The sequence below is a fragment of the Crinia signifera genome, chromosome 1, assembly GCF_055691185.1.
Source record: "Crinia signifera chromosome 1, ASM5569118v1, whole genome shotgun sequence".
Classification (NCBI taxonomy): Eukaryota; Metazoa; Chordata; class Amphibia; order Anura; family Myobatrachidae; genus Crinia; species Crinia signifera.
The window spans coordinates 462294541-462320858 of record NC_139217.1 but is presented as its reverse complement, the minus strand read 5'-3'; the positions used below and the strand labels follow the sequence as shown (position 1 = coordinate 462320858).

General features: G+C 43.9%; 1 protein-coding gene across 1 annotated transcript; it reads right to left on the bottom strand.

Annotated features, from left to right (window-relative positions):
- Positions 1-9589: 9589 nt before the first annotated feature.
- On the bottom strand, positions 9590-24583 carry LOC146022487 (CD5 antigen-like). Its single transcript, XM_083155289.1, has 5 exons — positions 24438-24583; positions 23976-24002; positions 21651-21968; positions 18957-19274; positions 9590-11425 (listed from the first exon to the last, which is right to left on the bottom strand). The coding sequence occupies exons 1-5, from the start codon at positions 24463-24465 to the stop codon at positions 11421-11423; spliced, it is 696 nt and encodes a 231-aa protein (XP_083011415.1). The 5' UTR covers positions 24466-24583; the 3' UTR covers positions 9590-11420.
- Positions 24584-26318: the final 1735 nt, after the last annotated feature.

Below are 26318 nucleotides of genomic sequence, written 5' to 3'. Positions count from 1 at the left end.
ATCACAGGGTCATCTAGAATTGGGTTCACAGTGTCTAGGTTGACCCCAAAAGGTCGACAATGTCTAAGTTGACATGCACAGGACCAAATGGGAAAAAAAGTAAACACAACTAAAAGGTCTACACAAAAATAGCCAACACAGGAAAAGATGAAAATGAATTTTCCATGTTTTTTTTGTGTCATTTTGTACATTGGAGCACATAGACTCCGAATTAGTGTACCGTTTCCACTCGCATGGCTGGTTTTGGTTGACATTATGCCAGGCCAGGCGCCTCACTCCGCTACACTTTTACTATTCCCAATCGTAGTTCACATGGATGGTAGGGCAGGGTTGCCGACCCTCCCGGAATTTGCGGGAGCCTCCCGAAAATATGGGTCCCCCTCCCGGCCCCCCGGAAGGGTGGGCAACCCTCCCGGAATCAGGGGGACCCGCACTGAGCCCCCCCGATCGCGGCATTTAAATGCCGCAATCCGCGGGTCTCAGAGGAGGGGCGGAGCTAAAATGACACAATCGTGCCATTTTAGCCCCGCCCCCTCCATGGAGATCAGTTATTTCGGCTATTTGTCATAATGGGGCGGGGCTTAATGCCGTCACCGTTAATCCCCGCCCCCAAACTCGTAATGAAAGATTCCTCTCCGGGCTTCTCCCGGAGAGGATTTTATGCAAGTCGGCAACCCTGTGGTAGGGTATGATTAAGTTAAACAACTACAAAAAACCTTGAAAATCCTTTTTTCACATCTCGACTATTACCTTGTCAACTTATTGTCCATAAGTGTTCGTCCTATTGACTGTCGACCTGTCAGGTTGACCCAATATCAGGGGTGTGCGCTACAATCACACCCCTGAAAATGACATCAAAAGATAAGTTCTCTTAGGATGATTATTACTGGGATCACACGGAGAAGGATACGGGCACTGGCTGCAGCAATGAGTTAAGTTTCCATTTACAATTTTAATTTTGAACTTTGAATTTTTCAGCGATCAGACTGTAGCCTATTAAGAAATGACTGATCACATAGATTGAAGAAATGACTGATAACATCACGTAGAATCCCTGCCAGCTTGCAGGAGAGGCTAAAAGTATAGTAGGAGTAATATGGAGAAGTCCTAATAATGCTATCTGGAGATAGTGTTATTATCACGGGCTCCTTCTGGTGTTTTGTTTTGTTTTTACAATTAGAATTTAGAAAATCAGGACAGATCATACTTTCCATTACAAGTATGCAAAATGCAATCTGCTCACTAGAAAACTGCAAATTTAGATAATTCTCTAATTGCTCATTATAAGATATCGGTTATAGTAAAATTATGTGAATATGGCATCAAAACACCCATTTTCATATTATTTTAGTAATAATAATATTGATAAATATGCCCAGGGAGATAAAATCTGTTTTTACTCACTTTATAAGAAATTAGTTTGATGCTGTGTCCAAATAATGAACGATACTACATAGTCATCCGTTATAATAGTCACACAAGCTGAAAGAATATTTCAAATCTAAAGTATAATCCAATAAAAGATGACCATCGAGCTTGTTGAAAATCAAGGCCGCACTCAACAGCGCTAAAAGACTCCAGTGACGGCCAAACTGGGCAGTTATCTGCCGCGAGCTGCCAGCTTTAGTGGAGTGTCCAGCACATTTGCAAAAAGTGATCTTTACTGCTAGGAGTAAATCCATCTATATGGTTTTGGCAAAACCTATTTGCGCTGTAGGAGGGGTCAAATTTGTAGACAGATTTAAAGGGCACGTAAATCACAATGCAAGAAACAAAAAATGTCCAAAATGGGCGTGCTACAAACAAAATGAGATGGAATATTCCGTGTGTGTAAAGACAAAAAGTAATGCATCACCGAGACGCAGATCCCCATGGTAAAAGAGCCCCCACCCCCCTTTCGCCGCAGACAGAAGATCCTGAGATGATCCTTATCTTGTCTGATTATTGCTCTGGCGCTGGACCCTTACAGTAAGTTGATCTCAGACTATTGACCTTTTGGAAAGACCGATAACCCTACAGCGCTTGTCCTATTAAATGACCACACGTTCTGCTTTACCCCTTTGCTTGCCTAAGACCACCAACTTTGAATTCAACTTTAACCTCTGGCTCCAGTAATAGTTTGTCTCGGACCTTAACCTGTAGGGCAAACATAAGCGCATGTAGGGCAAATATTATCTCCTTTTAGTGAAGATACCTGTAGATAGGCCAGTAGACCCCTGTGGCATTTCCCAGTTATCTTGATTATCCCATTAGAGTGGAATTGTAATTGGTATTTAGTGGTCGCAAATGCTATAACTTGAAGCTGTTATACTTTATCTGGTATGTCTAATGCCAGAGATATACAAGTATAGACAGCGTCCAGCGGAGAGGACCTAGCAACAATGGAGTCTACAGACATTGTACAATATTGGATTGTCAGGGATACTAGACTACAGCAGAGACTGTCCAACAGTATGGGTGACATTTAATAGGAGTCGCTAGTTCAATTTGTGCGATAGTTCGGCAACAAAATGGCGTTTTCGCACATTTTGGCGAGCCGCTTACTTAATAGGGTGCGCTAAGTCACGCAAATCGCACATTTTATGCGATAAATCGCACTTTTTCACTTTGCCGGTTTTAATTTGTATTTTTATCGCATCCAGATATTTTCGCATTGAAAAGTATACAAATCGCTTATTGAATGGAATGCGCCAAAGGAAATCGCATTTCAAAAGTGTATAAAAATCGCCAATGATGTAGACCAGGTCCTGATGGGCGAATTGACCCAGAAGCAACTTTGGTCAAATGCAGAAATGGTTACATTGCTCACAGGTGTCCTCAATTTTATTCATAAACTCCCCCACATATACCCAAACATCATTAAGGACACTGTGAGGGTTTGAGAGATGGAGATTGTGCAGAGTAGTTTGGAGTTGGCTGTTTGTGATTTTGGTCGTTTGGAGGAGCCGCGCAGGAGGAGGGAGGAAGCTGCGCGCCAGATCCAGGTACCCCGATTACTGCGTGCTTCATGTAGGTATCGTGCTAGGCTGTACCTGGACTCCCTCTCAGATCAACAGGTTGTGGGGATGTTTCGGCTGAACCGCATTAACCTTTTGAACTTATATGAGCAGGTGAGAGATGATTTGGAGCCTTACGCGGGTACCCACACACAGTGTACCTACACGTGATCAAGTAAGATAGTGTGAGCACCTTTTAAGATAAAGAAACCGTTATATATGTACCCAAAGTGTCTTACATGTAGGCACATGTCAGCTTTTAATTTTATCATCTCTGGAGCACTGTGGTGGTCAACTTAAAAGATACCCAGATAGGAGTGCACGTACTATTTGTCCTGTAAGCACGTGTAAGCTATCATTCTTGGGCATTTGGGAGATTCCCTCATACTGAGCTATCAGCATTCCTATTTGAACCTATACCTGATGGTCGTTTTTTTTGCTGTTTCCCTTTTTTATGTATGGACAGAAATTGCTAACCAAGATAAAGAGATTCACCACGTTGGGCTCAACATTGGAGTTGTGACAGACACAAGGACATTTCCAATTGGGACAGTTCGTAACTAATTACATTGCTGAGGGGATTGTTGGCGCAGTTATCCGTATAATTTGTATATGTATTTGATTGTTTTGTAGCGTTGATAGTCGCTACTTGTAGAGGTTTGCAGCTGTCTTGAAGTGAAGCGCCGGTTGATTAAATTTTTTCTATTTCTTGTCATGGTGATGGGCCTATTTTTATGTGGAGGCCTGGAGCTGAAACTCCATCCACCCCATTGTTAATTTGACCCTGGTACTGCAAATAACATCTATAGATGGCATCAGTCAGTGGTCCAGTCACAAACAGGAAGGCTAACTTTACTGCTGCTTGCAAAATACAATGTCCTATCCCCTTTATTCAGGGGTTTTCAGCACAGGAAGGGGCCTGTTTGTAGATTACGGATGGGCCCCCTCCTCTCCTTGGATACGTAGAATCCCTACTGTACATGCAGGGCGGCAATTTTGCCAGCCATTTTTTTACAGCGGCTGCTGCTCTGACGTGAGACTCCGGAAGTAAAAAAAAAATGGGTGCACAGTACAGCCATTGTAGAAACACCTATGTGGTCAGCCCTATCTTGTATTATAGTGAAGGTTGCAAGAAGATAACTTCAGTCCCTGAGCAGGTACTGATGTTGTCAGAGTACAGTAACATGCACCAATACCCCTATAGCAGTGGTCTCCAACCTTGATTGAGCGTGAGCTTCTTGAGACAAAATAAGGCTGCAAAAAAAAAAAAATCTGGCTAATAATCGAAAAAAATGTCCCTTACACATTATGCCACATAGCGTAATGCCCATTACACATTATGCCACACCGTAATGCACCTGACACAATATGCTGATCAGTGTAATGTCCTGACACAATGTGCCCCACAGTAAGGCTTCTAATTAATTTTAAGTTACCTGCCCGCTGCCAGGGGTCAATAATCGTTGCCAGATATCATTGCTTGTTGCCAGGGGAGCAATGCTTGTTGCCAGGAGAGCAATGCTTGATGCCAGGGCTCAATGCTCATTGCCAGGGCTCAATGCTCATTGCCAGGGGAGCAATGCTCATTGCCAGGGCTCAATGCTCATTGCCAGGGTAGCGTGGACAGCTGAATATTTCTCTGATGTGGCATCAGCATTAAGTGCTCCCGGCACTTCCGAGTAACATTGTAGTCAAATATGATCTCTAGCGTCTGTCTCCTCCGAGGCGGAGGAGAAGTACAGGGTAAGGTGGAGAATTATGGGTGTGTGTAGAAGTATGGGCGGAGAAGAAGCAGGAGTAGGTGGAGCATTGGTCGAGCTATCCAGTATCTTGCGATCGATGGGTTGGTGACCACTGGCCTATGGTTGTATATACAGTAGATGATACAAGTGACACATCTCTTGCCTTCTGTCATAGTATATGGACGGGATCTAGGCAGTAAAGTTGTCACACAACAAACAACCCCTGACTGTGCTGCCAACGGCAGTTAGTATACTGGGAACTGTACTGTCAGAGCACGTGCATTGCCGTAGTGTGTAATTCCAATGACACCCAGTCCCAGTAACAGAGTATAAATAGCCGGCTGGTCACATGCCGTGACTTTCCATTCACCCTTTTCTCCTGTTTATTGTTGCTCATAAACATTAGGGCAAAACTGCGCATTCCACCAGGTGCCCTTCACGTCATACACCCGGTACAGGGCACGCCCATCACTTACCGCTAAGACAGGTTATAACAATGCTAAAGTGTATTTCAGCATTATATAATAATGGCTGGTATGGGAGATGAACTCGCTAACCTCTGAGCAGTAACCTCTTGTTGGTACATAGGTATCACAGGATTACCAGGACAGAATGTTAGAAACTCCTTCATATTAGAATAAAGAATAAACTCTGTCTTTTAGCATAAATAATGTTTATTAATATGCATAAAAATGTGATAATGCATTCTCAGTGCAGGTGTGTGTGTGTATAGGGCCTAATTCAGCTAAACTGCAACCTCTGGCGGCAGGCTGCAAAGTCCACCCAGCACATTGCAAGGCCGCTCCGCATGTGGAGTCCCGCCTATCGATGTGCCCACAAAATCGGGACCTGCTGCACCAAAGGCGTGTCCAGCTCGGTGAGGGGGCGGAGCTACATGCAAGATGGGCATGGCTTTGTACAGAGAGGGTGTGGCCTAGTCCAGGTCTATTTTGACGATCTACCAAATGACCCGCATGTTCAGCGGGGTCCTGGTGACTTCACTAAAGTATACACTCAATATCATCTAGTGTTCTATCCATCTTGTATAGTGTGTACAGAGCTTTAGGCTGAGCAGATATTTTGAAGGTGTAATTAGAGTCCAGTATTTTCGATACATGTGATGACAATCAGGTGTAAGTGGACAACCTGTCTTTTTAAAAACACAGGGGGTTATTTTGGTTCACTCGGAAAGGCACAATCACTCTCTAATGGACAAAACCATGCTGCGCTGCAGGTGGGGCTGATGTAACATGTGTCACAAGGAGGCGCACCATTGTGTAGTAATCTAAAACTATAATTTTGCTTACAGGAATAAAAAAAGCTCAGATAAGTGTATTTTATATTGTATAAAATATCGCAAATGCTCAGTAACACAAATCGTGTCCATATCAGCCGCCGGAGTCCCTGGCGTCCTTTACGTTCCAAGCCTTGTTCTGGATTATGACATCATCACATCTGCATCTCGGTTAGCTCCGCCCAAACACATTTCATCACAGGTAGACTTTGTCAGTACCCAATGAGGAAGTCCACCGGTGTTTGGGCGGAGCTTATAGAGAAATGAGTACTTTTAAAGAAAAATTTGGTACTTGTGTATTATCACGGCGCCCAAGTTTCTTACGTACGGCACCGTAGGAAAATCGCATCACATCACATCGCATGGGCCATTTTAAGGATTTGCGATTTTCCTATGTAATTTATTCACTGCTCTCTTAGCCCCGGGGGATCGCATCGCATTGCACCTCCCGCAAAATTGCATGCGTTCGCATGCGATTGTATAGGGTGTGCGATGCCATTACATTAGCTAGACAATAATATCATTGTATGACATACAATGAGGTTTTAGGGCCCCCCCACTATCCACCCCACCCTGAAGCGTGGCGAGCGGCGGCGGAACACGTCATCCGACCTTTTCATACCCCCACTATCCACGTCGGCGTGGAGTTGATTTTATATAGTGTGGCGAGCATAGCGAGCCACCGAGCCTGAAGAATGGCGAGCGCAGCGAGCCCAGCGAGGGGACGTGGATTACTTGACATGAATTCCGCGTACCCTCGCGGAGCTCACTGCGCTCACCACACTATATGAAGTCAACTCCACGCCAACATGGATAGTGGGGGTATAAAAAGGTCGGAGGACGCGTTCCGCTGCACTCGCCACGCTTCGGGGTGGCATGGATAGTGGTGGTGGGGGGGGGGGCGCTAAAACCTCATTGTATGTCATACAATGATATTATTGTATAGCTAATGTAATGTCATCGCACACCCTATAAAATCGCATGCGATCACATGCGATTTTGCGGGAGGTGCGATGCGATCCCCCGGGGCATACAGAGCAGTGAATAAATTACAAAATGGCCCATGTGATGCGATGCGATTTTCCTAAGCAGAATAGCCCACTAAGCTAATTGCTTAGTGGGTGCTGTGATAATACACAAGTACCAAAAATGTATAGGATTTCACATTCCAAAGATGTTCTAAAGAATAAACCCAAGTTTGTCAAACCCTTAGGACCCGGTGAAGTCACTGAGAACTAGACAATATAACAATTTAAATATTTAAATAAAAAAAATAAAAAAATCTTATCGACTGAATGGTAAAATAAAATATACAATAAGGAAAGTATACCATACAGCTTTAAAACAGGGTTGCCTACCCACCCGGAATAGCAGGGAAGCTCCCAAAAATCTAGTTTGCCTCCCGGAAAGTCCCCCGCATTGCCACCAGTCTCCTAGGACCCTTCCTTGGCGAGAGGGTGTCTGTGGGGCCACATGATGTGGATCGCGTCATTGTAGCACCGCCCCACCGCTGTGCAATGCCTGTAATACCGGCATTGCAGGGGGGGCGTTGCCACAATGACACAATCACACTGGCCACGCCCCCAAATCCAATTTCCCTCAAAGCTCTGCCCCTTTTGCGCCACGTCGGTGGCCCACCTCCCGCTTCACGCAGCCTTGGAGAGTGGTAAAGTGGAAGTAGTTAAAGTATCAACCAATTGGCTCATAACTGTAATTTTTCACCTGTAACATGGTAGTTGGGAACCAACTGGCGGGAATTGGCCTTATCTCTCTCAACTTTGCCTCTCTCCATCCAAAGTTTAGTACATATGTCGGTGACAGTTTATTGAACTTTATTGAACTTAAGGTTCCTCCAATATCTCTCCGTGAAGCATGCAGGCCTATGTGTACTTTCCATTGCTACGCGGGGAAGGGGGGCACTGCTGGGTCTGGGGGCTGCGTGCGTCAAGATGCCGGTTCTTAGAGATCTACATTGCAGCTGAGATTCCCGTCTCCAGCGCGTGCTGCTATGTTTAGTACGTTATCCTCGGAGAACTTAGGAATCTATTTCTGGGCAATACATCTACGCCAGCACCGTATGTGTGAAATATTTCCTTACTGCTGCATCAACCTCAAGGAAAGGGTCTCGGTACTGATTGAAGGCAAGCTACGCAGGGGGACATTTACTAAGAAGCTAGTTCTATTGAAGATGGGATGTTAACCATAGCAACCATATCAATTCTAATAAGGGGGCCACACCAACTGCCATTCAAAACTGACACCCTGGCAGTGGGTGTGACTTCTCTATTTGAATTTGGAACTGTGCTACAACCCCATCCCTGGATACGCCACTGCCCTAACCCATAATTGATAAATTGGGCATTTCAGCTGCTCTCACAGAAACCTATGAGGGATGCAATCGAAAATAGGGGACAGTCAGTGGCGTAACAATGGCACTGAAGCCGAAGAGGTGACTTGGAGGAGCCGGTGCTGTTGGAACACAAAGGGTGAGATTTAATAGGATGAGAGATTCAGAAAGTGAGAGATTTGGTATGAAATCTCCAGGTTTTTTAAAGCGGCAATAATTTACACTGCAAAACCAGTTTGAATTTGAAGTGTAAATGATTGCCGCTTTAAAAAAACTGGAGATTTCTCACCAAATCTCTCACTTTTTGAATCTCTCATCCTAATAAATCTCACCCATGGTCTTTGCAGATTCCAATGGGTCTGAAGGTCTGTATGGAATCAGCTAAAAATGTCTCTCCAAAAATGGCCGCCGCCTTGGAGGAGTCAGATGCTTGAGGTCCCATTGAAAAGAAAGATAAATGCTAGAGGTCCTACTGGGCAGCGTATATCACTACCAGGAAGTTACAGATTCCAGGTAGATATATATATATATATATATATATATATATATTATTGCCCCTGGCAATGAGCATGTAACCCCCCTGGCAATGAGCATGTAACCCCCTGGCAATGGCCATGTAACCTACTGGCAATGAATAAGAAACCCCTGGAAACTAGCATGAAACTCCTGGCTATGAGCATGAAACCCCTGGCAACAATTTTGTAACCCCTGGCAACAAGCATGAAACCCCTAGCAATGAGCATTTAGGTAAAAAAAAAGGCGGTCGCAAACTTTCTAGTTACGCCACTGGGGACCGCAGAAGATATCTCCACTACAGTATCTGCTTTGTTCACTTATACATATATCTGGATGGTACATGATAATTGCAGATATCTTACCCCTCTGTGAATTTTGGAGGGATATTCTTTAATAAATATATGTCCATAAATAACACCGCAGCTTTCACTCGTTGTAACCAGCTCGCTAACGCTACACCGCCGGTGGTTGTCCATCTTTGACAGCTGGTGTGGTCTTCATTCCCCGGGCACAGTGTATATCAGTGGTTGTTTGGGGCTCTCTGCTAGACAGCTCCTGTATCGCTGTAGGACAGGAGAAGGATCCATCGCTTCCGGCTGATTGGCTGCATTTTCAAGCATCATTTGTGGTTCATAAAATACTTTGCGAGGACTGGGGCAATTCTCATACTTTTTAATGAATGGAGCATTCAACATTGTGCCTGGAAATGTGAAGCTTTATTGCGAAATTACAAAATAATACTCGATTTAGTATTAAGTTTTTCATGATCATAAAAAAAAGATAAATAATATAATCTGAAGTAAACGGGACAGATTTCAGATGAAGGAGATGAGAATGGGACGGCCTTCCCCTAACCCTCAATACTGGCTAATGTTAGCATTGATTTATTATTTGATTGATGTTTAAAAAACTCTCTCTGAAAGTTATTACGGATAACAGATGGACCCCTAAATAAAAGATTTAGGAAGAGATTTAACCAAGTGAAGGCATTGCCCATAGCAACCAATAAAATTCTAGATATCATTTATCTACATTTTATATAAGGGAGGTAGAAGCTGATTGGATGGCATGGGCAGCTTCTCTAATTGTCTATAAGGTTTCATAAACCACTTTCTAACACAAAAGATTAACTCAGACAATAGTGACAAATTACTTATTACATGCCTTTGTGGGTAACTCAAACAAAACAATGATCTTTGTTGATACTCTTCATTTTGTGAAAGAAAAACATATTTACAGACCACACTCTCTGCATTGTTTGTAAAACATAATGGGCCTCCTTCAAATCCAACACCGGTAGAAGGGAAATTCCCCCAGAACATAATGGGCCTCCTCTTTATTTAACATTGTGAGAAGGGAGATACCGCCAAAACATAATGGGCCTACTCCTTATTTATCATTGTAAGAAGGGAGTTACCTCGAAAACATAATGGGCCTCCTACTTATCAAACATTGGGCTATATCTCCAAAATATAATGGGCCTCCTCCTTATTTATCATTGTAAGATGGGAGTTACCTCGAAAACATAATGGGCCTCCTCCTTATCAAACATTGGGATATATCTCCAAAATATAATGGGCCTCCTCCTTATTTATCATTGTAAGAAGGGAGTTACCTCGAAAACATAATGGGCCTCCTCCTTATCAAACATTGGGATATATCTCCAAAATATAATGGGCCTCCTCCTTATACAATACAGGGAGATAGGAGATACTTCAAAAACATAATGGGCCTACACTTTATCCAATATCGGGAGAGTGGACATCCCTCCAAAACTGAATGGGCCTCCTCATCCAACATCAGGAGAAGGGAGATACCTCCAAAACATAGTGGGACTCCTAATTATCCAACACAAGGAGAAGAAAGATACCTCCAAAACATAATGGGCCTCCGCCTTATCTACCACCAGGAGAAGGGAGATACCTCCAAAACATAATGGGCCTCCACCTTATCCAACACCAGGAAAAGGAGATACTTCCAGAACATAATGGGCTTCCATCTTATCTACCACCGGGAGAATGGAGATACCTCCAAAACATAATAGGCCTCCATCTTATCTACCACCAGGAGAAGGGAGATACCTCCAAAACATAATGAGCTTGATTCAGAGGTGCACACAATGGCTTGCGTTTGCATTGTAATTAAGAAAATATGCTAATGATTTAGCCAATGTCTTGAGTATAGAAACGCTCACTGCCGGTCTATACCATCTGCTGCTCATGCACAAAAGCGCAAACATCGGTCGCGCGTCGGACCTCTGAGAAGAATCATCCCACTGCTTATAACATTGACACTGCATGCACCTCTGAGCAAGCCCCAATGTTCCTTTGTGTGTCATAAGGCCATGGGGATGAATGGGTAACCAATGGCTGATAGATAAATGCATATTTTTGGGGAAGGGCCTGATTTCGGATGGCATATACAGAATTACAGAGTTAGGGTGTGATCAGTCTTTGCAGTAGCTAATCTTACAATTGACTCATGGTTACAATGGAATAATTTCTTTATGGAGACTTGTTCTGCCTTCAGCCTGTAAAAGATAAAATTACATTAATTATTCATACACTAATTCTATTTATAAAAGAAAAAAGAAGTAGTAATTTATTTTTCCATTGCATTATTTATCAGTAAGACAGAAAGACAGAGGTAGAAATCTGAGCCCTATTTGTCTATCTAATGGATAAGTCCAACTCTGTATGATGGGCCTTAAATAGACTTATGTACAGGGCTCAGAGGTGCTTGAAGAGAGGAGGGGCCCGTGTGCAGCCTCTGATTGGGCCCCCATCTCCGCCAGTGTCTACCGCTCATGGGCAGCTTTACGGGAACACCTCTATTGAGCATGTGCGCATCACCAAAAATGGCTTTGGCTGCCATTTTTCCGGTGATTTTTGCAGCAGAACAGCCAGTGCCAAACAAGTCCCCATCCCCTTTTCAGCTCCGAACGCATCTCCAGTAATGGTAGCCATGTTTGACACTATATAATGCTGAGATTACCGGCATTATGCAGCAGGGGGTATGACTACAATGACTAGATTCAGGGAGGATGGTCTCATTGGCCGATTCAAGTGGTCCAAGTGGTCGTCCGTGTCAGGGAGTCTGGAGACTTACCCATTCTTCTGTGGGGGTCGGGAGGGCCACCTAATATTTGGAAAGCGTAGGCAAGTATGTGTTAAATGGTGTTTTTGAAAAATGACCGGAGCAGATTGGTTGGTAGTTTGTCTCTCTCCACTGTCCCGAATCACTCAATGAAAATGTAGGTTATGATTTATTGCAGCATTTTATCTGAGCTAATTAATCTCTCGAATTGTCTTCAGCTTCCTCGTCAAGACCTGTTCTGGGTCTTAAGGGTTAATTTAACGTTGTTGTAGAACCACAGCTTTCCAAGGATCCTAGCAGCGGCGTAGCTTTGTTTGGGCCCCCCCCCGCCGTTAATGGGGGGGTGCGCCCCCCCTCCCCGCCCGCCTGGCGTGCCCCCCGTGCCCCCTCCCCCATTGCCGCATGCTTACCTGTCCGCGCGTCCCGGCTCCCCTCCTGGCTTCAATAAATTCTATGCTGACGGACCACGATAAAATGGCCGCCCCCATGCCGCAGACAGTTTCAGAGAACAGTCTGCTTTATGGGGCGGCCATTTTATCGGGGGGATTACTATAGCACCGCAGCCCCCCCCCGACGCCCCCATATGCACAGCGCCCCCCCCCCCCGCGACCGTGGGGGCTGCGGTGCTATAGTTACGCCACTGGATCCTAGCACAGTAAAATACTTGACTTGCCCTTCCATGTTATGGCATCATTTGCACAATGCATCGTTTCCTGAGAACTCCTGTAATGAAGTGTCTGCAGTTACCTCACCAGATAGGACTGGTGGTCTATGTCACACTAGCAACACACCCCGGCTTCGAAATTCTTCAAAATATTTAGAAATTATAGATTTTTTGTTTTTTTTTAAGTATATTTTATTAGACTAGCCCAGTGATTCTCAAACTCGGTCCTCAGGACCCCACATGGTCCAGGTTTTGCTGGTCACCCAGCAGGTGCACTCATTACTGACTGACTGAAACATTTTAAAAGATCCACAGGTGGAGCTAATTATTTCATTTGATTCTGTGAGGAGACCTGCAAAACATGCACTGTGTGGGGTCCTGAGGACCGACTTTGAGACCCTGTGGAATAGCCAAAGGCAATAACAACAAAAAGACCAGTACATTATATTAATGTAAAGAAACCAACAAAACATATAGACCAGTAACTGGCCAAGGAATAATAGCCTTACAAATATGCCCATTAGTTTTCAAATTTTTGACAAAATATAATAAAGAAAAAAAAATCATATTATATCTTTATCAGAGACATGTGTAGTATTCATATAAAAAAGAGTTTAGAAAATAATGGAAAAAGGGAGTGTGAAAAAAAAAGAGAAGGGGGGGGGGTAAGGGAGAGAGGAAGGGGCAGACACTGTACACGGCGAAATAGGTCTGGTGTGAGACCAGCTCACTCCTGGCCAGGTATTTGCCTTTGGTACAGTTTGTACCAAGAGTCCCAAATTGAACAAAATTTTTTGACACGGTCCTTTAGGAGGGCCGTAATGTACTATACTCCACAGGTGCAAGATACCACGTCTTGTTCCTCAATGCGTTTGAAGAGGGGGCCTCTGACTGCTTCCATTGAGTCGCTATTAGTATTTTTGCTGCATGGAATAATTGGAATAATTGAAGGCACAATGAATTCTGAGCTTTAGATAGGGAATCAAGAGGTTTACTAAGAAAGGTTATGTAGTAGAGGATCTTCAGGAATGGATTGACCAGTTATTTTTTATGCCAACTGCAAAATTTAGATATCACGGGGTATTCCCACCAACAAGAATCTGAGGAGCCTGGAAAAACCCTAGATATCCTGTCAGGGGTCATGTACCATCATGAATAAACTTTAAAGAAGTTCTCTCTAATGTTGGTGTTAATTGAGGATTTGCTCATATATTGCCTCAGATCGGTCCAGTCCTCGTCCTCCAGGTCTACACCCAAGTCCCGCTCCCAAGCCAACTCGTGTTTTTCTTTAGTCACTGGGTTCTGTGGGACGGTCAGTGAGTACAATGTGGATATAGATCCCTTGCAACCAGAACTGTAAATACAATGTCGTTCAAATGGTGTGGGGTTTCTAAATGTATCTGTTTTGTTGATAGAGCTTATGAAACTAATGCTGGGTACACACCAAAATGATTTTGGCACAACCCATCAATCTGGATCCAATTCAGACTGATTGGATGCAGATTGGATGCAGATTTGGTCAAAATCGTTTGGTTGGATCTAAATTGGATCCGAATCCGATCCTACCTGCTGCAGGTAGGATCTGTAAAAGATCCATTCATCTGAATACAGAGGGGATCAGATTGTATGTAAATCGTATGCAAATTGTACGATCCGATTTGCATACAATTTGCATACGATTTGCATCCAATCCAAATCGTTTTGGTGTGTACCCAGCATTACACTTTTCATATTAGCAAAATTAAAGGTATATAGGTATATATAGAAAGGTTATGTCGTTCACAAAGTGATTTGAAGTCAGGAGGAGAAAATTTGCCTCTAATATGTCATATTCTATCAATACCAGCTGAAATCCAGGGGGCTGAATATTATTTAATGTTCCCTAGCGGGAAGTCTGGATGTTTCCAAAGCGGGGTCAGCGGTGAGGGATAGGATGATAGATTTAATTTTTTATCAAGTTTATCCCATGTCTGCAAAATAGCTTGCACACAAGGGACTTCCCCAATGGAAGGTGGCCTCAGCTTTGGGGGGAGCCAAGGGAGATATATAATTGAAGGTAGAAGTATGAGGTCTGATTCCAAAGTCACCCATGTTTTATTGCCCACAGGTGTATGCCACAATGAAATATGTATTAATTGTGTTGCATGGAAATATATCTCAAAAATGGGGAGTCCCGGGCCATTGTAGGCTTTTTTTTTTTAAAGGTGTCGACCATTGGGTCGACATGCAACTAGGTCGACAGGGTTCTAGGTCGACATGGTTGAAGGTCGACAGGTGTATAGGTCGACATGGGACAAGGTCGGCATGGGTTTAGGTCGACATAGCGTTAGGTCGACATGGGTTAGGTCGACAGGTCGACAGATCGCAAGGTCGACATGGTTTTTTTCACAGTTTTTTTACCCAAATGTCGACACAGTCGACATGGACACAGTTGGAAGTCAACCGCAGCCCCTCGCATCACTCGTAATGCTTCAGGCACTATTTTTTTCTCCCACCATGCCCTAGTGGATGGTAGGGCATGAAATACCGCCTGTCGCACGTCGGCTCAAAAAACTGTGAAAAAACCCATGTTGACCTAACCCATGTCGACCTAACGCTATGTCGACCTAAACCCATGTTGACCTTGTCTTATGTCGACCGAGACACCTATCGACCTTTAACCATGTTGACCTAGAACCCTGTCGACCTAGTTTCATGTCGACACAACGGTGTCGACCTAATGACTGTCGACCTTAGTGTGGTCATAATACGACCGTATACCTCAACATTACGTAACTTAGTTTAGCAATGTTAAAATATGTCGGCCCTTTCTTAAGAAATCTGGAAAGAATGTCTGAGCTTTTATGATGATTTCTGCCTCGCGCAAGGGGACAAATCAATTCCCAGCTGAAGATATTTCTAATCTCTGTCATTGTGTACACACAGTGCAGGGCAGCCAGTTTATTCTTATTACCGAAAGCAATGCTCATGAGAATACACATTATACAAGTGACCGCTCTGAGGTGAACATCGGAGGCGGCCATTTTGTTTCCTGGACTAAGAGCAAAATACAGACTCTCCAACATGACCAACACTCTCCAACACAACCCCTTCCGGTTATGGTATGAAGTGTCGACAGTCAATAGGTCGACACCAAATGGACAATATGGACAAGGTTGACATAGATACAAGTTTTACACAAATAAAAGGTCGAAATTGAAATGGTGGACACATGAAGGGTGCAGATTATTAGATAGACAATGTCAGTAGGTCTACCCTAAAAGGTCGACATGCAATACAGGGTAAAAATGACGATAGGGTAAAAAGGTCGACATGAGAAAGGTCGACAGGGCCATAATAAAAAAGTTGAAAGGTAGACATGTTTTTTCCACTTTTTTGGTGTACGCGCACCCTCGCATTGCCAGGCTTCAGGCTCAGTGCCTCACTACACTTTCACATTTCCAATCAAAGTCCACTTCAATGGTAAAGTATAAAAAAAAAAAGAAAAAAAAAAAGAAAACTTTAAAAAAAACAAAAAAACTCATGTCCTCTTTTTTATGTGTCGGCCATTGCCATGTCAACATTTTGCCAGTGTTGACTTTTGTCTATGTTGTGAATGTCCAAAATATGGTGTCAACCTATTGACTGTCCCCCTATCGACCAGATACCACCATCAGGTAAAAAATTATCTGCTCTGAGACTTCCTTCTTAATTTATGCTGTCAGCAGTGTTGAACTTGTTGGGGAGTCTACTGTTGTGCATACTCCAGTCTTCCTGTTCTCCAGCGAGACTTCATGCCCTATTCCAAAATGGCCACCAAGACTTCTACTGAGCATGTGTGGGAGCCATCTTGAGACTGTTGGTAACTTCTGGAAGACAGACGTTACCTGCATATAAAGCACTGCTATCTGTTTGCAGCACTGTTGAGCTAGATGAAACCCAACTCTGCTCAAGCTCCGCTCCATCACCAGTGTACATATAACAGTGAGTACAGTTGTCATCATAATATAAAACTAAATAAGCATGCTAAAAATTATGCACATTACCTCTGCTATCCTTAAATAGACATGGACTTGTTTCATATGTGCTTACTCTCCCAGTTTCTTCAGGAGACCCCCAATATTTTGGGTAGTCCCCTGGACCACTGAAAAAAAGTGGACACCCATCCCACATTCAGACCACTTCCTAGGGAAGTACACAGAAAGGGGAAATAAATACAATGAATCCACAGTTCTTGCTTAAGGCGTGGGGGTCTAATTATGTAAATTCCAGGAAAAACATTCTTCAGCCACGTCCCTATACAAATATGGGCCCTTATTCAGATCTGATCGCAGTACAAATTTGTTCTCAAAATGGGCAAAACCATGTGCACTGCAGGTGGGGCAGATGTAACATGTGCAGAGAGATTCAATTTCAGTGGGGAGTGTTTAAACTGAAATCTAAATTGCGGTGTAAGAATAATGCAGCCAGTATTTACCCTGCACAGAAACAAAATAACTTGCACAAATCTAACTATGGAAAAAGAGAAAAGAGAAGTACTCTCTGTTTGTGGGGGCACTACTTTTGAAATTTTATTTAAAACTTAGCTTTTAATGTAATACAACTTTTTTAAGCATAAAATGGGACATACAAAAACATACTCAACATGAAACACGTAATTTTGTGGACAATATAATGCTGTAATAATATGTAGCATAAATCCACTATTCAATGGTACAATAATCCTCTAAGTAAAGTAGAGATGCTTAGCTTTGGTTATTCTGGTAGTAACCATTAGCAACGGATACAGAGTATGTTACTTCCTTCACCAATTATAGCAAAGAAATCTGTATTCTATACATCTACTTCCCAGAAAAGTGGCTTGTTTTCCAAATCTGAAAATAATATTTTGAGATTTGGAAAACAAGCCATCATCTCTACTTTACTTAGAGGATTATTGTACCATTGAATAGTGGATTTATGCTACATATTATTACAGCATTATATTGTCCACAAAATTACGTGTTTCATGTTGAGTATGTTTTTGTATGTCCCATTTTATGCTTAAAAAAGTTGTATTACATTAAAAGCTAAGTTTTAAATAGATTAAGCGAGGGCTGCCTAGGCATGAGGGCATTTAAGAGCCTGAGGATTTTGTGATTGTTTAATAAAGTTAGTGACAAGGTCTCTTACCCCAGAATGCACTGTGGTCAGGTGTAGCCAATCAGGGGCAGAATGGGTGGTAGCTTAGGCAGGTGATATAAGGGGTAGTCAGGGTTTTCCACTTCCTCTTTGAGTCTGGATTCCCACCCTCCCTCCCTTTCCTGCTGCGCTTACCACATGGCCTCCCGGCCGCCACTAAATTTGGCTTCACATAATTTATTAAAATCGGCGGGAGGGCGCTCTCGACCAGCAGTCAAGTTTGAGGTACAGGAGGTCACTGTGCGGTATTGCCACCCTCTGCCAGGAAGGCTGGTGAGTCCTGCCCCCGAGGGGGGACGTTGGCCACTTGCTAGAACTGTCCTCACCATGCAATAGGAGGTGGGGTAAGACCGTCACAGTGCGGGCTGTGCTTTGAACGCAATGGGGGCGGCTCATCGCCCTGGTTTTACAAGTTGGGGCGTTGCAGTCGCCGCCATTGTTAAACGTTGGTGACTTAGCTGGTCTCCAAGCGCTCTCCTGGCCATCCCTTTTCAATAGGGTCATCCAACAATAAATACTGTTGACCTTTAAACTTATGCAGTTGTTGTCCGCGTGGTTATTTTAGCATAAGGTGTCAGTGTGAATTATTTCTAGGGGTAATTAGAATTATGTTTAAGTAAAGGTTAATCTCAATAATCCAATAGGCGCCTTAAAATTTCAAAAGTAGTGCCCCCACAAACAGAGAGTACTTCTCTTTTCTCTTTTTCCAGTACTGTGTTTACTCTCAGGGGAGCACCTCCACCTGCCATTGTATTATATTGACCAATACAGCACCCTATTACTAATATTGTGGAATATACATATTTGTATCTTTATACATTTCTAATTGTGTTAGTAACCTGTGCACCGGCACCTTCCCAAAATCCCCTTTCCCCCCCCAAATAACAAATCTAACTCTGTCTATACATGTTACATCTGCCCCACCTGCGGTGCACATGGTTTTGCCCATTTTGAGAACAAATTTGTACTGCGATCAGATCTGAATAAGGGCCAGGGTCCAATCAGGGCATTCCCCCATGTGGGTGTGGCCTAATTGTGTTATTATTTTGCCCACCTGCTTCTCCTCCCTGATTGTGTCCCGAGAGTGCGCATAACATGACATCTGGATTAGCCCATGTGGGCAGCAGACAAGCTCACATACCTGTGCAGTACACGCTGACATCCTCTTCATGGGTGCAGTCGTTATATGCCCACACGCGGTGATTACACTTATCCAGCGACGGTTCATCTCCATCACATTGCACATCATCCAGCCAAATCGGCCCTTTTGATTGGCCAAACCGTTTCCTCCGTCCGGTGTGTGGCTGGTGGGATCCGCACTGCAGTTGCCGACATGTCACGTCGGCGTCGTTGCTATCCCAGAGGTCATCGCAAACACTTCCCCATTGGCCACCGTAATAGACCTCCAGCCTTCCAGCACATCTACTGGGACCGTCAACCAATCTGACTTGAAAAGGTTCTGTGTAAAGAGGAAAAGTATCTGATCAGCGGGGACAGCAATGGACAATCCAGTTTTGTTTCTGACTGATGATAAAAATAATTTCTTGTAGCAAGGCAAAAGCCTATTTTGATATTATATCCTATTGGAAAATATTATTTCCTTGAGTATTCTTTAAGGAAATTGAAAGATTATGTCTGTTTATTTTCTATAGTATTATACATGACAAATATTGAATAAGCCAAATTCCCCACAGGTCAAGTACTAAAGCACCCCTCCTCTGTATTACAGTTCTTTAGAAATCCAAACCCACCCAAATTTTGAGGCGAAGTACAGAATCGAGCCCGGGGTTCAGTTCGGATCTCCCATATAGATCTTCCTGTGGTTCGGAATTCAGATTTTAACACCGGATTTTCAGGAATTTTTTGGGAGTGCAAAAATGATATGATTTTAGCTGTTTTTATTATGTTTTCAAGAACTCCAGAACCAAAGTTTTGGGTTTTAAATTTGAATTCCAAACCAAAACACCCGAGGGTAGTTTTGTCAAACCAAAACACGATGATGAAATTACAACCTAAAACGTAAACACGAGACGCTGCGCACATCTCTGATACCTACTACAGTTGCAGCAAATCTGTAAGGACTAAGGGGGCTTATTCAGATCTAATCGCACAGCCGCGAATTTGCAGCGGGCAGCGATCAGGCAGATGCTAGAGCAGGGCTGGGCAACACTGGCCCTCCAGATGTTAAGGAACTACACATCCCAGCATGCCTTGCATCAGTTTCAGCATGGCCACATAGCAAAACTAATGCAAAACATCCTGGGATGTGTAGTTCATCAACATCTGGAGGGCCGGTGTTGCCCAGCCCTGTGCTAGAGTGATATTCCACTTTTCAAATGAATGTGATCAAATAGATGTGCACAGCTGCAAATCTCTTCGCAGCCGCATGAAAATCTTTAAAACTCCCATGACTCCTACTTCCTGTCAATCACCTTGACGCTGGAACATCCCCGAAAAAATGGGACGTTCCTGCGGAAAGCGGGACAGTTGGGAGTTATGCATCCTTTCGATAAACAGCCACTGTGCAAATTTGCAGCCGTGTGATCAGGCCTGAATGACCCCCGATATGTGATAACGATATATTAGTGGATTCTTTGCAACGTCCGCGCTTAGAAAACATTCCCCAGAGTTTACTTTCCACATCGTTCCCCTTTCTCCCAGTGATGTCTACATGAGCAGCAGGAGGCTGGTGTTGGCTCCTGGGCGTCTTGTTAGTTGAAAGGTTTAGATTACGGCATAGAAATGTGTCATGGTTCAACTGAGAGACTGTGGTGCAGCTACATCTGGGGGAAGAAGAGTTTCTACAGAAGCCAACGGTCCGGGGATGTGATTTGATAAAAGGAATTTTATTTATTTTTAATCCCTTTTGTCTTGTGTATACAAGGAAATGAAGGAAGACGATGGTATAGAATCTCTGGTATAATATTTCTTTAGGTGTGTTTCACTGGGGTGAATGTGTGTTCTTACATATTATATGGATAACACTCTCAGCCATCTACCGAGAATATACAGGGCTACAGCTACTCTGTGTGACATGGGTGTAGTGATGGCCATCGGTGAAGTTGCCATTGATGGTTGCCATCGATGGCAACTCTGCAACTAGTCATCGATAGTTATAAACTAGGTGCTGGACAACCATCAATTGTTTTAGCTATTCATGGTCATCCATTCTCTTTGACTGACTGGCTCAAAGGCCAATCAGAATGTGGGGGCGAGGCTTCCGGGCACCTTAAAGAAAAAGAAAAAAAGAAACATTGTTTCTGCTGTGCCATCGATGTAGGGAAACCTTCTGGTTCTCCCCCATCGATGGCAAAAGTATTCATCATCGGCCATAAACCGTCAATGATTTTGAATCATCGATGGTCGATGGCCATCCCTACATGGGTGTGGTGGCTAGGAGATTCAGCCATCGGCAGGAGCAGTCACCAGTGGGTGCCAGCTATTAAATATGCAGCGGGTGCACTTCAGAGCTCTGTTGGAAGAGCAGCAGTCACACTTGGATCCTAGTGTGACCCACACTAGATTTGGGTGGGGTGTGGTCTAAAACTGAAATCAAAATTGCAGTGTAAAAGTAAAGCAGCCAGTATTTACCCTGATCAGAAACAATATAACCCACCCAAATCTAACTCTCTCTGCACATTTTACATCTGCCCCATCTGCAACGCACCCATGATTTTGCTTTTGAGATCCTTACTGAATTACCCTACAGTTGAGTCTATGACAGAAGCTGATTGGTTGCTTCTCTAGTGAGTTTGGAATGATCTCAGGCAGACTGCGGCTTGCTGTATAGACAAACGTAACCACGGACACGCGGCAATGATGAGTAATTCCGTACCTCTGCAATTCACCCAGACATCCTCCCGGTGGTTACACCTGTGCCCCTCTATCGGAGTTACTTGGCAGTCCGACAGCGACTGCTCATCACCTGTGCACTGCACCGCGTTCCGCCAGATCGCGCCGCTTCCTTTATGTTGCTGACCGCAGTGCTTGGCAAGTATTGGGGAACCACATTTCAGCTGCCGACACACCACTTTGGTGTCCAGTCTATCCCAGTTATGACTACACACAGCGGCCCATTCCCCATTGTGGTTGATCTCCAGTCTCCCGCTGCAATTATTCTTTCCGCTGATGAGTCTGATCTTCGGTGATTCATCTGAAAAGAAACAGAATGTTAGTGACTGTGCCGGGCCAGTAACTAAGGTGGGTACGGGTCATAGGGTCAATGCAGTGAAGGTCGACGGGGCTTACGTCGACACCTGAAACAGGTCGGAAGGTCAACACAAGCATTAGGTCGACAATGGGAAGGTTGATAGTCTAAGTCAGTGGTGTCAAAGTTATGTCCCTCCAGCTGTTTTGGAACTACACGTCCTAGCATGCCGTGCCACAATTTTGGCAATCCATTATATAAAATCTGTGGCAGGGCATGCTGGGACGTGTAGTTCCACAACAGCTAGAGGGCCATGAGTTTGACACCCACCAACCTTCATAATGTCGACCTAGTGACCATATCCCACTAGGGGTGTGCGACAGTTGCCAATGCAAAAGGCACCGCAAGACATGGGTCGCGGTTCTGCCGCACCAATCAATTTTCTTTTTTAATTAACCTACCTTACAACATTCTCCTCTTTAATCCCCGGTATCACTTGGCCACCCCCATCACCCCATCACCCCCTCCCTAAGCTCCTTCAGTCACACACTCCCTTATTTAAGGCAATCATTTCAAACAGTACTTCCTATACAGAAGCAAATAGCTCAATGAGTAAGGTGTCTCACTGCAGTATAGAAGGACATGGGCTCATTTTATGTCCCTGATTGAAAAATATGGAGGGTGCCCCAATGTTTTTTTTCTAGCTCAGGGCACAAAAATATCTAGTTACATCTCTGGTCTGTGCACAATTCATTACCTACACCAGTCCTCAAGCATCAATCACCCATCTGTGCATGTTTTAAGAATATCCAGGTTTGAGCATAGGTGCACGAATCAAAATGGTACTAATTATAGATGTATGGATGACGCGATTAGGTTGCCCAAGAACGAGTTGTGTGGGTAGGCATGCAAGCAAAAATTTATTCCTATGTGGTGAATGCTGGCTGCAACTAGTACTGCCACAGACCACTAGAGGCCACTTGACTAACCAAAGTACTTCTTTCTGCGCTAACCTAACAGAAAGCGAAAACTATTTTTGCAGGGACACTGATCTGTTTCAGGCTTGCTGGATATGGAGAGAGGGAGCTGCGAACATAGGGACTGGGGGGTGGGGTGGAGAAAAATGCCAGCGCCGCTCACAGCGACTGTACTTTTATTGGGTGCAGTATTTAACTAATCTTGAATGAATTGACCTGGCTGTATTTGTATTTATAGAAAAAGAACAGTCGATCTTTTGCGACGATTACATTTCACGGGGATATTTTGAGGATCACTAGCAGCCACGTTGGCCCTCAAAGGGTTAAATAATATATACACCGTAACATTAAATCCTCTCACCTACCTGAATACACAAAAAAAGGTAGCGCTAAACAATATTAAAATATAACAAATGTAATATTTAAAGTGCAAATATAATTGAAGAATAAAATAATTGCACCAGCACCTCATAAATGGCTATCTACAGCAGGGTCCATTCCTAGTATTCCGCCTGTTATCCGGAAAGAAAAGTCTCCTTTAATAAGGAAATTGAAGGTAATTTACCGCAAAGTAGTCCAAAAGTGGATTGCTCCTCATCTACCACCCCAGGATCCAGACCAGCCGCCACCGGAACTTTATTACATCTCCTAAGGAAACCGCTTATATGGAACTCTGGAGTTAATCTCCCTACTACCAACTGATGGACACTGCAGATATGCAATCCACTTTTGGACTAATTTGCGGTAATTTACCTTCTATTTCCTTATTAAAGGAGACTTTTCTTACAAGGAATGGACCCTGCTGTAGATAGCCATTTATGAGGTGCTGGTGCAATTATTTTATTCTTCAATTATATGTGCACTTTAAATATTAAATTTGTTATATTTTAATATTCTTTAGCGCTACCTTTTTTTGTGTATTTTTGTTCTTTCTTTAAAGGGACCCTCAATCCCTTTGTTGGTAGCAGCTCCACACCACAACCCATCACAGCGCTCATTGGGGTTGTTTTTACAACCACCCCTGTATCGCACCTACCTGAACCTGCAACGCCAACCAGGGAACCTACAATAAAAGAGCAGATATTCAGCATTGCACACGTAATTGACCAGCAATTAAGGAGCTTCGTTAGTGTTGTGTTGGGTGTAATAGTACATATGATGAAGTGTGTAAATAATAACCTGTAACAGCATTACAACATGTGGCTATATAGTATATACTTAGGGGCAGATTAAATGAGGGATATTCTTGTGATCACTCATTACGAATGACAAATGGTGCTCGGCCAATCAGCTCCTGACATTTTTCAAACGTGTGACAGATGGGAGCTTATTGGCTGGAAAACCATTTATCTTTCATAATGAGTGTTAACAAGCGAATCACTCATTGTTATACCTGCTCCTTACTGTGTGCTCCTTGCCTACACCTGTTTGCGGGCCTTTTTGAGCGTACACATCCCCTCACACCCAAATGCTGGGATTCGTGGTTATAGATACTCACCTACTAGGAAGATCACATACACGATCATGGCTCAGCATGTGGCGATGTTCCGCGTGGAGTATAAAAGTTGATGTGAATCCTTTATAGGAAGCAACTCTTCTTTATATGTCCCAGAGATGAAGCGGCTCAGCATTATTACTGCTGATGGTAGGTCCTTCTGTCTCAGTACTGGTGGCACTATGAGAATCACTGAGCCAGCAATTATAATATCATTCATAGCCTGCGTATTCCTGAGATGAACCATACATCTGTAACTAAGCACGTGCCTACATCTGACTGGAAGTACGGTGTTTTCTAACATACCAGGGGTCACCCATGCCAGATGAAGCACCTGCCATAACAGCCATCCCCATAGGCAAATGCAGGGGGGGTTTCTGGTTGCCCGGAAACCCCCCTCCTCTTGGTAAGTGCCTTAAATTATGACAATAGCACTGGTATATAATATGATCAATAGAGCTGCCACCACATCATGCAGTGTAGGGGACAGTGCGGAGCTGCTGCACATGGCCAGTGTACCAGCTTCTTATACCACATTTACTGTATGTGTGGATCTGAGTCCTCAAACATTGCAATGGACCAGAGAGCAGCTGCCAGGAGGAAGAGACAGGAACCTTACCATGAAGTGGGAGATTGTGAGCTTAGAAAGTGCCTTACTGGTGCTATTATGTCTTTTTTGTGAGCCGACATGTGCCGACAGGTGGTATTCCATGCCCTACACTCCACTAGGGCGTGGTGGGAGAATAATATAGTGTGCCGAGTGTAGCGAGGGGACACGGTGCTACGTTTCAATGTCCATGTCGACTGTGTCAACATTTGGGACAATTTTTTTTATAGAAAAAACCCATGTCGACCTATTGACTGTCGACCTAACTCATGTCAACCTATACTCATGTAGACCTTCCTGCATGTCGACCTAGACTCATGTCGACCTAATTAATGTCGACCAACATGCTGGTGACCGTGACCTAATGATCCACACCCGTCCAAATACTCTTGTCCATATAGTGTATATTTAAATATGTCCAATCACATTGTAGCTGTCATTGTATAGAATGCAGTGTACATGATAAAGGGTACCTAGGATTATACTGGTTGCTATGGGCAGTTCTTCCATTTTGTCCTCTTTCAAAGTTTTTTGGGTACTTGTTTCCTAGCACGGCGCCCACGATTTTTATCTTATGCCATCGGGTCGATCTGATCGCATCGCATCGTGCCACCAAGCCCGAAGTGTGGCGAGCGCAGCGAGCCCCACAAGGGGTTGCGGATTACTTCACATGTATTCCGCTGCACTCGCCACGCTTCGGGCTCGGTGGCTCGCTGCACTCGCCACACTATCTAAAGTTAATTCCACGTCCGACGTGGAGAGTGGGGGTATGAAAAGGTCGGAGGACGCGTACTGCCGACCCTCGCGGGCTCGCTGCACTCGCCACGCTTGGCGTTGCCGTTGATAGTGGGGGTGGCGTTAACAATGGGGGTGTATTTAACATATTAATCACCCATCAGGGTGCCGGTACAATTAAAAATCGGGTCTGATCGCATCGCATGCCATTCTAATGGCATGCGATGCAACGCGATGTTAAAATTGTACAGTCGGGTCTTAGGACCCGAAAATCGGGTCCCATCGTATGCCATCACATACCTTAATTAGTGGTACACGATGTCATACGACGGGCGCCGTGCTAGGAAACAAGTACCGTTTTGTTTTTTTCCCAGCTAATCATGACACAATATGGCCGACCACTGGCCAAGGAAATCTTGCAAAGTCATTATTTAGCAGTCAGCACAATTGGTGCCTCCAGATCACTGGTTCCTATAATAAGTCCGGATAAACATAGATCCTTCGGGGTTGTATTGCACAATCTTGCGACACCATTTAATATT